The sequence below is a fragment of the Vigna radiata genome, chromosome 1 (genome assembly GCF_000741045.1).
Source record: "Vigna radiata var. radiata cultivar VC1973A chromosome 1, Vradiata_ver6, whole genome shotgun sequence".
Taxonomy (NCBI): Eukaryota; Viridiplantae; Streptophyta; class Magnoliopsida; order Fabales; family Fabaceae; genus Vigna; species Vigna radiata.
Window position 1 is genome coordinate 1135073 of NC_028351.1, and position 12382 is coordinate 1147454.

The 12382-nt window shown below is 33.6% G+C and overlaps 2 protein-coding genes across 2 annotated transcripts in view; both read left to right on the forward strand.

Annotated features, from left to right (window-relative positions):
• LOC106753594 (putative disease resistance RPP13-like protein 1) overlaps positions 1–3372 on the forward strand; it is a 4283-nt gene extending 911 nt beyond the window's left edge. The window contains exon 2 of the mRNA XM_022781505.1: positions 5–3372. Within this exon, the coding sequence (XP_022637226.1) occupies positions 5–3234 (3230 nt within the window). The 3' untranslated portion in view covers positions 3235–3372. The remainder of the gene's footprint in view (positions 1–4) is intronic.
• A 3700-nt stretch (positions 3373–7072) lies between these two features.
• Positions 7073–11002, forward strand: LOC106763243 (putative disease resistance RPP13-like protein 1). Its single transcript, XM_014647452.2, has one exon. It carries the CDS (start codon positions 7297–7299, stop codon positions 10828–10830), a length of 3534 nt encoding a protein of 1177 aa, XP_014502938.1. The 5' UTR covers positions 7073–7296; the 3' UTR covers positions 10831–11002.
• Positions 11003–12382: the final 1380 nt, after the last annotated feature.

Sequence of the window (12382 nt, forward strand, 5' to 3'; positions counted from 1 at the left end):
CAAGTGGAAGCTCAATCCGAACCTCAAACCTTTACTTACAAGGTATCAAATTTCTTCAACTCTACTTTCAATTCCTTTAACAAGAAAATTGAATCAGAAATGAAAGAAGTCCTAGAAAAACTAGAATATCTTGCAAAGCAAAAGGGTGCTCTTGGTTTGAAAGAGGATACTTATTCTGGTGATAGATCAGGTATTAAAGTGTCACAGAAATTGCCATCATCTTCTTTGGTGGTTGAAAGTATTATTTATGGCAGAGATGCTGACAAAGAAATTATCTTTAATTGGCTCACATCTGAGACCCACAATCAAAACCTATCCATACTTTCCATAGTGGGCATGGGTGGATTGGGTAAGACCACACTCGCCCAGCATGTATACAATGACCAAAGAATGGAGACTAAATTTGATATAAGAGCTTGGGTGTGTGTTTCCGATCATTTTGATGTTTTTACAGTGACAAAAACAATTCTTGAGGCAATTACTAAATCTAAAGATGATAGCGGAGACCTAGAAATGGTTCATGGAAGATTGAAAGGAAAAGTATCTGGAAAGAAATTTCTTCTTGTTTTGGATGATGTTTGGAACGAAAAGCTAGAAGAATGGGAAGCTGTGCGAACTCCTCTTAGCTATGGGGCTCCAGGAAGTAGAATTCTTGTCACAACACGTATTGAGAAAGTAGCTTCTAACATGAGATCTGAAGTGCATCACCTAAAGCAATTAGAAGAGAATGAATGCTGGAAAGTTTTTAACAAACAAGCTTTGAAAGATGATGATCTTGAATTAAATGATGAGAAAAAGGAGATTGGTAGAAGGATAGTTGAGAAGTGTAAAGGATTACCTCTTGCTTTGAAAACAATTGGAAGTCTTCTCCGCACAAAGTCATCCATTTTAGATTGGAAGAGCGTATTGGAAAGCCACATATGGGACTTATCGAAAGAAGTTGAAATTATGCCTGCTTTGTTATTGAGTTATCAGCACCTTCCTTCTCACCTCAAGAGATGCTTTGCTTACTGTGCGTTATTTCCAAAAGATCATGAGTTTCTGAAGGAGGAATTAATTTTGTTTTGGATGGGTGAAGGTTTTCTCTACCATTCTCAACAGAACAAGAATTTACTAGAAATTGGTGAACAATATTTCGATGATTTATTAACGAGGTCTTTCTTTTTTCCATCAAACTTCGAATTGCACTTCGTCATGCATGACCTTCTGAATGATTTGGCAAAATATGTTTGTGCAGACTTCTGTTTCAGGTTGAAATTTGATAAAGGAAATTGTATACCCAAAATAACCCGTCATTTTTCATTTGCATACGATGATATAAGATATTTTGATAGTTTTGGGAGTTTAACTGATGCTAAAAGACTGCGTTCATTTGTTCAGATTACAAATGACTGTCTATTTCCAGGTCTTCCTGGTCCATTCGAGATTTTGATTAGTGAAGTGTTCTCCAAGTTGAAGTTTTTACATGTCTTATCTTTGAAAGGGTATTATGGACTCAAAGAGGTCCCAGATTCTGTAGGTAATCTTAAACATCTCCATTTATTGGACCTTTCTAGTACTAGGATACAAAAACTACCTGACTCAGTAGGTTTGCTCTATAACTTGCTAATATTGAGGTTGAATGGTTGTTCAAATTTGAAGGAATTGCCTTCAAGTTTGCATAAACTCACCAAATTGCGTTGCCTAGAATTTGAACGTACAGGGGTGACAAAGATGCCAATGCATTTTGCAGAATTGAAGAATCTTCATGTACTGAATATGTTTTGTGTCGGTAGAAACAGTGAGTTCAGTACTAAGCAGCTAGGAGGAATCAACCTTCATGGAAGGCTATCAATTAATGAGCTGCAAAATATTGTGAATCCTTCGGATGCATTAGAAGCAAATTTGAAAAATAAACACGTTGTGGAGCTAAATTTAATATGGAATTCGAATCACATCCCTAATGATCCAAGGAAAGAGAAGAAAGTGCTTGAGAATCTACAACCTTCTAATCAGTTGGAGCGTTTTTCAATCAGGAGCTATTGTGGTACACAATTCCCAAGTTGGGTATTTGATAATTCGTTATCAAATTTGGTATCCTTAGAGTTAAAGGATTGTAAATATTGCCTATGTTTGCCTCCCCTTGGACTATTGTCATCTCTGAAGACCCTCGAGATTACAGGACTTGATGGAATAGTGAGCATTGGTGCTGAATTTTATGGGAGCAACTCTTCTTCATTCAAGTGCTTGGAAAGATTGCTATTCTTCAAGATGAAGGAATGGGAAGAATGGGAATGTAAAACTACTTCTTTTCCACGTCTTGAACAACTTGTTATCCATGATTGTCCCAAGTTGGAAGGTTTGTCAGAGCAACTTCTTCATTTAAAGGACCTATCTATTGAGACATGTGATAGCCTCATCATCAGGGAACACAACGTAGACACATCAACACTTGAATGTTTGAAAACTTACTCATGCCCACTTGTGAATATTCCCATGACCCATTATGATTTCCTTCAAGATATGACAATTGTTGGTGGTTGTGACTCTCTTACAATCTTTCAGCTAGATTTATTTCCAATGCTCGGTTCACTTCATCTGGGACGATGCCAAAACCTACAAAGAATTTCACAAGTGCATGCTCATAATAATCTCAAGGAAATGTCAATCTATGAATGTCCTCGATTTGAATCATTTCCCAATGAAGGATTATCTGCACCATTGGTACAAATAATTGACATTAGGCAAGTGGAGAATTTAATGTTGTTGCCAAAACGCATGCAAATCCTGCTTTCATCTCTTACTGAACTGAAGATAATTGATTGTCCAAAAGTGGAGAAGTTTCCAGACGAAGGTTTGCCATCAAAGGTAAAAGACATGTCTCTTTCAAGTTTAAAACTTATCGCCTCTCTGCGAGAGAACTTGGATGTCAACACATGTCTTGAAAGCTTATCTATTGAATCTCTTGATGTGGAGTCTTTTCCTGACAATGTTTTGCTGCCACCTTCTCTTACCTCTTTAAGAATCATTCATTGCCAAAATCTCAAAAAGCTAGACTACAAGCTTCTCTATCACCTCTCCTCTCTCGAACTTGGTGATTGTCCTAACCTCCAATGCTTACCTGAGGAGGGTTTGCCCAAATCCATCTCTTATCTTGACATTTGGCGCTGTCCATTGCTCGAGCAGCGTTGTCAGAAGCCAGAAGGCAAAGATTGGATAAAGATTGCTCACATTGAAAATCTAAGTGTTGGGTAATAAGATGGAAAAAAAAGTTCAAAATTAGATGTTCATCTGCTAACAGCTTCCTCTCACACCTAATTGCATGGCTTCGACAAACTCTTTCTTGTTTTTAGTTGTTTTTTCTATTAAAGTGGAATCAGATCTCTTATTTTGGAATTTTATTTATTTGTTTGAATAATGAAAAAAAATAAAAGATGGATTTTTTATATATTACAAATCATTATTCGTGGAATGATAAGATGAAAGACCGGTTGGTTTGAAGAAATTGCATAGTTGGTCTTTTATTTATAAATTCATATATAGAAAATATTTATTTAGAGTCAAGAATTTTTTTTTCATTTTACTAAATTCGTAAACTTAAACTTATTTATATCTTTTACTTTTAAATTTTTATTCATTCTTGTTTTTTTATCTTCTAACTCCTTTTCACGTTGCAAGTGATTATACACATTAAGGATCATTAGTTGTTTCTTTAAAATATAAATTGGTTTTAAAAAAACTTCTATAAGAATAAGACACAAAAGATTAAAGAATTTTATATGATTAACTCGTGAAGTATAACGACATAATTAACTCATATTGGACTTGGTCACTCTACAGAACTTTTGGAATGATTTGTATACATTACATGAATCATATAAGAAGCTTTTAGCCTACATGTACTTCAATATTTTTTCTCAATCATCATGTCCTTTTATTACAACTTTTTCTTAATTTATGGTATAGTGTAAAAATAATATCAATATTTATTTAAAAATAAAATTTTATTTCATTCTTTAATAAATAATTTAGTGACCTTTGTTTAATGTTGTAAACGTTAATATTACTAACATTTTTACAATAAAGTAACATTTCAATTATGTTACTTTTATAAAATAAACATTACTAAAGACTTCTAATGTTGTTTTTATTAAAAAAATTTACTAAATTATAAGAGCCATAAAAGAAAAGGTTCAATTATGGATTTTCTGCAATTTCTTTGCATGATAAAAATTATAAGAAGTTTTCCTTTCTGCAAAATCACATGTAAAGGTAAAGATTCTCAGAATGTGTATGTGCTTTTGTTTTTAGGATGAAAGATTGAGGGGAAGAATTAAAGCCTTTTATGTTTGGAAGAATATTGACCGAAAAAGGATAATAGTTAAGGTAAACAAAATATACCAACTATGTAAGAGAATCATGTTTACCACAGGGGTCATCCAACTCAATTAGTTGAGTAGTATATTCAATTCCTCTGAATAAAAGAATCATGTTTAACTCTTAATAAGAGAAAATTCTACATTAAAAACTGAAACTAGTATGATGCAAGGCTGAAAACTGAATGCACATGATCTTGTTTTGGCTTTTTCAATTCAGAATGAAGAAGATGAATTNAATGCATTCTAATGAAAATGAAATTGGGCAGAAACAGGTTGAATGTCTGTGGATTCAGCAGGTTCTGAGTAAGCCTTCAATTAGCAGCAACAATGATTGCTCAAACTACTCAACTCCAATTCTATGCACCACTGTTGTTGTTGTCAATCTCTTTATTCAACTCCAAATATTCTTCTCAGTTGCATCTCTTTTTTTTTTTTTTTTTCTTTCTTTCTTTCTGAGAATCCTAAAATCAAACAATATAAAATTCTAACAAAGAATGCCAAATTAACAAAGATTTAGAAAAACTACTATTCATTGAAGGAAAACCAAATATTAATCTAGAGCAAATATGAACAAATATGAAGGAAAACCTGGTTTATATTGGATGGAACCCGACACAGAACTGTGTAAATATTGGAAATCCAAGTATGAGTCTAAGTTCCACATTGGATAGAAAAGAGAAAGTATAACACTATATACTCATTAATCCATTGTCTTAAGGTTTTGGATAAAGAATGATGTTAATTCCTTATATGATTGAGTTCAGATCTTGCACTAGATGAGTTTTACTAAATGATTTGTTAATTGACCATAATATAATTCTTTTTTCAAATCAAACATTTTTCTAACTTGTCTTTTTGCTATTGTTATTTGTTAAATCAATATGTCTGAACAATAATCTATGTTTAATTTGTTTAATATCTCACATTTTTAATCTAAATATGCAGCTTGCATCGCCATCTAATTGGAAAAATCTCAATGAAACAATATGATTAAACTATAAAATTATCAGAGATTTGTTTGATCTCCCACGCTTTAATCTAAATTGTGAGGGAGCAGAAGATACTGGGATTCTAAGCTGGACACTAAATAGAGTTCGTAATTCTTTAGGGATATTGTTCTTGACACTTGATAAAAGCTTTCAGAAGTAATGGTAAGCGGTTATGCATGTATTTTAACCCTATTTCTTTTTCAAAGCCTATTTGTTTGTACCATATAAATATGAAGGGTTTGAAATTATGACTCCTACATCAGAGAGGGAAATTGAATTAAAGGGAGTTGTGAAATGTAGATACTTTTAGACTTCTTTTCTTAGAACTTGAAGCTGTATTTGTTTTCATGCTGTATTTGAAACAGATTGTTCTGCAGCTTTCCCCCTCAAAGCATGGCAATCTATGTTAATATACTTTGTTCTTTCATGAAAACTCAGATTAAAAGCAATATGCTTGCTGCTTTATTATCACAGTAAAGGTTGGTCACATCAGTAGAGATTTGTAGATCATGCAAAGGATATGATAACCTTTATTTGGTTTCTCATTAAATGCATCAATATAAGCATGCACTCTGTAGGATTTCTTATGGTAATATCCAATGAGTGTCTATTTATTCCTTTTATTGGGATTGATTTTAAATTAGTGATCCCTTTCTTTATCCAGGAGTGGAAGAGACCCTCCATAGTGATCTTCTCAACAACTTTTGTAAATATTGAACCAAAACATCTAAAGAGATGGTAAAGTCTATTTCTACCAGTGTACCAAAATGATAAAAATGATAGATTTCTGGTGTCATTTCGTCATTTACTGAGCACATGTATGCATTCTGCATGTATTTTGTTTTCAGTTTTATAAAATACCGAAAATAATGTAAAAATATATATTTTCATACATAACGCTAGAGTGTTGAAATCAAATTCGAACCATGTCTTTGATGATCCAGGAAAAGAAAATAAAATACTTGAGAATCTTCAAACCTTCTACACAATTGGAAGGTTTATCAATCGATAACTATGGTGGTACACAATTCTCAAGTTGGGTATTCGATAATTCATTATCAAATTTGGTGTCCTTATGGTTAGCTGACTGTAAATATTGCCTATGTTTGTCTCCCTTTGGACTTTTGTCATCTCTAAGGATCCTACATATTATAGGGTTTGATGGAATAGTGAGCATTGGTGCTGAATCTCTCCTTCATTCAAGTTATTGAAAATATTGGAATTCTCCAACATGAAGGAATGGGAAGAATGGAAATGTAAAACTACTTCTTTTAAACGTCTTCATCATCTTTGTATCCGGAAATATCCGAATCTGAAAAGTGTGCCAGAGCAACTTTTGCATTCAAAGGAACTAACTATTGATTCCTGTGATGAGCTTATCAATAGTGAAAACAGTATAAAATTTATCCATGTCCTGCTTAATGTATATAAGGGTAATGAACATGTGTAAAAAATATAACACAACTATCCACTTATTTATTCGTTGATTTCAACTTATTTTTTATGTTTAGTTTGATAATTTTTTTTAAACAACGAGCATATTGAGTATATTAATGTAGTTTGTGTTTACAATTACTGTAAATGACCTTCATTGTAGATAACAACTGTATCCAAATAATGTAAACCAAGTCAGATGTCACTGCTATTTTTTATTTGTCAGACATCCATTCATGCATTACAGCTGTGTAAACATTTTTATATTATAAAGACACAACCTTCTTTCCATCGGGATTTCAGACTTTCATTCATCACAACCGTTGAATGAATATCGAACTGCTCACATTTTATAATGATGAATAAAACTTATCGAATGTTTGAACCGTCCAATCCTAATCTAACGAGAATTGGGAACAAAGCTGAGAAAATTTGTGATCAAAGAATTACAGTCGTAAACTTCGATTTCACATTACACACTTCCATTCAGCATCCACTCCAATCCAACTCTTACCATGGCAGCAGAACTTGTTGGTGGTGCTCTTCTTTCCGCTTTTCTTCAGGTTGCATTCGACAAGCTGACTTCTCCTCAATTTGTTGACTTCTTTCGTGGAAGAAAACTTGATGAGAAGCTGCTCGGCAACTTGAACATCATGCTGCACTCCATCAATGCTCTCGCTTATGATGCAGAACAGAAGCAGTTTACAGATCCACACGTTAAAGCATGGCTTTTTTCTGTCAAAGAGGCTGTCTTTGATGCAGAGGATCTCTTGGCTGAAATAGATTATGAACTCACCAGATCCCAAGTGGAAGCTGAATCCGAACCTCAAACCTTTACTTACAAGGTATCAAATTTCTTCAACTCTACTTTTAGTTCGTTTAACAAGAAAACTGAATCAGAGATGAAAGAAATCTTAGAAAAACTAGAATATCTTGCAAAGCAAAAGGGTGCTCTTGGTTTGAAAGAGGGTACTTATTCTGGTGATAGATCAGGTAGTAAAGTGTCACAGAAATTGCCATCATCTTCTTTGGTGGTTGAAAGTGTTATTTATGGCAGAGATGCTGACAAAGAAATTATCTTTAATTGGCTTACATCTGAGACCGACAATCATAACCATCTATCCATACTTTCCATAGTAGGAATGGGTGGGTTGGGTAAGACAACACTCGCCCAGCATGTATACAATGACTCAAAAATGGAGGCTAAATTTGATATAAGAGCTTGGGTGTGTGTTTCCGATCATTTTGATGTTTTGACAGTGACAAAAACAATTCTTGAGGCAATCACGAAATCTAAAGATGATAGCAGAGAACTAGAGATGGTTCATGGAAGATTGAAAGGAGAAGTATCAGGAAAGAAATTTCTTCTTGTTTTGGATGATGTTTGGAACGAAAGACAAGAAGAATGGGAAGCTGTGCGTACTCCTCTTAGCTATGGGGCTCCAGGAAGTAGAATTCTTGTCACAACACGTGCTGAGAGAGTTGCTTCTAACATGAGATCTGAAGTGCATCGTCTAAAGCAATTAGAAGAGGATGAATGCTGGAAAGTTTTCATAAAACATGCACTAAAAGGTGATGATCTAAAATTGAACGATGAGCAAAAGGAGATCGGAAGAAGGATAGTTGAGAAATGCAAAGGATTACCTCTGGCTTTGAAAACCATTGGAAGTCTTTTGCACACAAAGTCATCCATTTCAGATTGGAAAAGTGTATTGGAAAGCGACATATGGGAGTTACCGAAAAAAGTTAAAATTATCCCTGCTTTACTATTGAGTTATCAACACCTTCCTTCTCACCTAAAGAAGTGTTTTGCTTATTGTGCGTTATTTCCAAAAGATTATGAGTTTGTGAAGAAGGAATTAATTTTGTTGTGGATGGCTGAAGGTTTTCTCCATCATTCTCATGAGAACAAGAATGTAGAAGAAATTGGTGAACAGTATTTCGATGATTTATTAACGAGGTCTTTCTTTCTTCAATCAACCGTCATAAAGAAATTCGTCATGCATGACCTTCTTAATGATTTGGCAAAATATGTTTGTGGAGACTTTTGTTTCAGGTTTAAATTTGATAAAGGAAATAGTATACCCAAAACAACTCGTCATTTTTCATTTGCATATGCTGATTTTTCATTTGCATCCGCTGATGTAAGATTTTTTGATGGTTTTGGGAGTTTAAAAAGACTGCGTTCATTTGTTCAGATTACAAATAACGTTAGAGGTCCCGGTATTCCTTATCTATTCGAGAGTATACATGAATTGTTCTCCAAGTTGAAGTTTTTACGTGTCTTATGTTTGAGTGGATATAATGACATGAAAGAGGTCCCTAATTCTGTTGGTGATCTTAAACACCTCCATTCATTGGACCTTTCTTATACTTGTATACAAAACCTACCCGACTCAGTAGGTTTACTCTATAACTTGCTGATATTGAGGTTGAATGGTTGTTTTTATTTTAAGGAATTGCCTTCAACTTTGCATAAACTCACCAAATTGCGTTGCCTGGAATTTGAAGGTACACAAGTGACAAAAATGCCAATGCATTTTGGAGAGTTGAAGAATCTTCAAGTACTGAGTACGTTTTGTGTTAATAGAAATAATGAGGTCACCAGTATTAAGGAACTAGGAGGACTCAATCTTCATGGAAGGCTATCAATTAATGAGGTGCAAAATATTGTGAATCCTTTGGATGCATTAGAAGCAAATTTGAAAAATAAACACCTTATGGAGCTAAATTTAATATGGCATCGGAATCAAATCCCCGATGATCCAAGGAAAGAGAAGAAAGTGCTTGAGAATCTACAACCTTCTAATCAGTTGGAGCATCTTTCAATCAGGAGCTATTGTGGTACACAATTCCCAAGTTGGATATTCGATAATTCCTTATCAAATTTGGTATCCTTAGAGTTAGAGAATTGTAAATATTGCTTATGTTTGCCTCCCCTTGGACTATTGTCATCTCTGAAGACCCTCAAGATTACAGGACTTGATGGAATAGTGAGTATTGGTGCTGAATTTTATGGGAGCAACTCTTCTTCATTCAAGTCCTTGGAAAGGTTGGAATTCTACTGCATGAAGGAATGGGAAGAATGGGAATGTAAAACTACTTCTTTTCCACTTCTTCGGCAGGTTGGTATTGTTCAATGTCCCAAACTGAAAAGTCTGCCAGAGCAACTTCTTCATTTAAAGGACCTATCTATTCAGTCATGTGATATCCTCATCATTAGCGAACACAGCGTAGTCACATCAACTCTTGAAGTCTTGCAAACTTATTCATGCCCACTTGTGAATATTCACATGACCCATTATGATTTCATTGAAGTACTGATAATTAATGGTGGTTGTGATTCTCTTACAATCTTTCAGCTAAATTTCTTTCCAATGCTTCGTCTTCTTTATCTACATGGATGCCAAAACCTACAAAGAATATCACAAGAGCACGTTCATAATCATCTCTTTGAAATGTCAATCTATGAATGTCCTCTGTTTGAATCATTTCCCAATGAAGGATTATCTGCACCATTGGTACAAATAATTAAAATTGGAAGAGCGGGGAATTTGAAGTTGTTGCCAAAAAACATGCAAATCCTACTTCCATCTCTCACTGAACTGGAGATAATTGATTGTCCAAAAGTGGAAAAGTTCCCAGATGGAGGTTTGCCACCAAACGTAAAAGACATGTCTCTTTCAAGTTTAAAACTTACCGCCTCCCTGCGAGAGAACTTGGATGTCAACACATGTCTTGAAAGCTTATATATTAAATATCTTGATGTGGAGTCTTTTGCCGATGAAGTTTTGCTGCCACCTTCTGTTACATCTTTAACAATCTATGGTTGTCGAAATCTGAAAAAGCTAGACTACAAACTTCTCTATAACCTCTCCTCTCTCACACTTTTTGATTGCGGTAACCTCCAATTCTTACCTGAGGAGGGCCTGCCTAAATCCATCTCCTCTCTTTGCATTTTGGACTGTCCATTGCTCAAGCAACGATGTCAGAAGCCAGAAGGCAAAGACTGGAGAAAGATTGCTCACATTGAAAATCTGAGAGTTTGATAATAAGATTAAGCAGAAGTTCAAAATTAGATGTGCACCTAATTCTTCTCATATTCTAATTGCATGCCTTCGGCAAACTCTTCCTTGTTTTGACGTTTTTTTCTATTAGAGTGGCATCAGATCTCTTAGTTTGAAATTATATTTATTTGTTTGAACCATAAAGAAAAATAAAAGATGGATTTTTAAATAGTACAAATTATTTTTTGTAGAATGATAAGATTAAATTGCATGGTTGGTCTTTTATTTATAAATTCATATATAGAAAATATTTATTTCGAGTCAAGTAATTTTTTTTTCTCCTTTTAGTACATTCTTAAAGTTAAACTTATTTATCTTTTACTTTTAAATTTTTATTCATCTAGTTCTTTTATCATTTAACATCTTTGTACATATCTCATCTCTAATGAGTTTCTGTAATTGATTATACACATTAAGGATCATTAGTGGTTTCTCAATCACCAAGTCCTTTTGTTACAATTTTTTCTCTCACTGTATTAATTTATGGTATGGTGTAAAAAGAACACCAATATTTATTTAAAAATAAAATTGTATTTCATTCTTTAATAAATAATTTAGTGACCTTTGTTTAATGTCGTAAAACGTTAATATTAGTAACATTTTTACAATATCTCCTTTATTACAAAAATACTACCAAAGGTTTTAAAGTAACATTAAACTCACAATACTCATTACATTGTTCGACAAAATTAAAATTAAACCCAAATTCAAAGACATATATTAAGAATACAGTGAAATTAACAGCAAACTACATTAATGTACTCCGAGATGTCCTGCATTATCTCAATACTTCCATAAATGCAAGTGAGTCCGTCGATCAAATGTATTAGTCGAAGGGCATAGTAAATTGCAGCTGGATCTTAGCTATATGATTGTAGAATCTAAATGAAACAATTGATTAAACTATAACTTATTATTGATTTGTTTGATCTCCCACACTTTAATCTAAATTGGGAGGGAGCAAAAGACACTCGGATTCTAAGCTGACACTGAACAGAATTCGTAATTCTTTGGGAATATTCTTCTTGACACCTCATTCTGTCTTGATTAAAGCCTTCAGAAGTGATGGTAAGCGGTTATACATGTGTTTTAACCTTATTTCTTCCATAGGTATTTTCAAAGTCTATTTGTTTGTACCATATAACGATGAAATACCAAGAAAATTAGTTGAAGGATTTGAAATTGTGACTCCTAGATCAGAGAGGGAAATTGAAATAAAGGGAGTTGTGAAATGTAGATACTTTTAGACTTCTTTTCTTAGAACTTGAAGCTGTATTTGTTTTCATGCTGTGTTGGAGAGTAGCCTTGAAGCAGGGAGCATTGCAAATAGATTTTACCAAGCTTTCTGATTTTTATGTTTGCAAATAATGTAAAAATGTATATTTTCAAACATAACTTATCCATACTGTGTAATTTATTTCAAATCTATATAATTCTGTAAATTCTTTGGAGTGAGAATTATTCATAATCGGCCACGTTATAAAACAACCCTTACACCTTAAAAGAAGGTCATTTACATTGTTATTTTGCTATA

What these genes read in the sequence shown, in the direction of transcription:
- LOC106763243 (XM_014647452.2), top strand. Translation starts at nt 7,297, where the DNA reads ATGGCAGCAGAACTTGTTGGTGGTGCTCTTCTTTCCGCTTTTCTTCAG.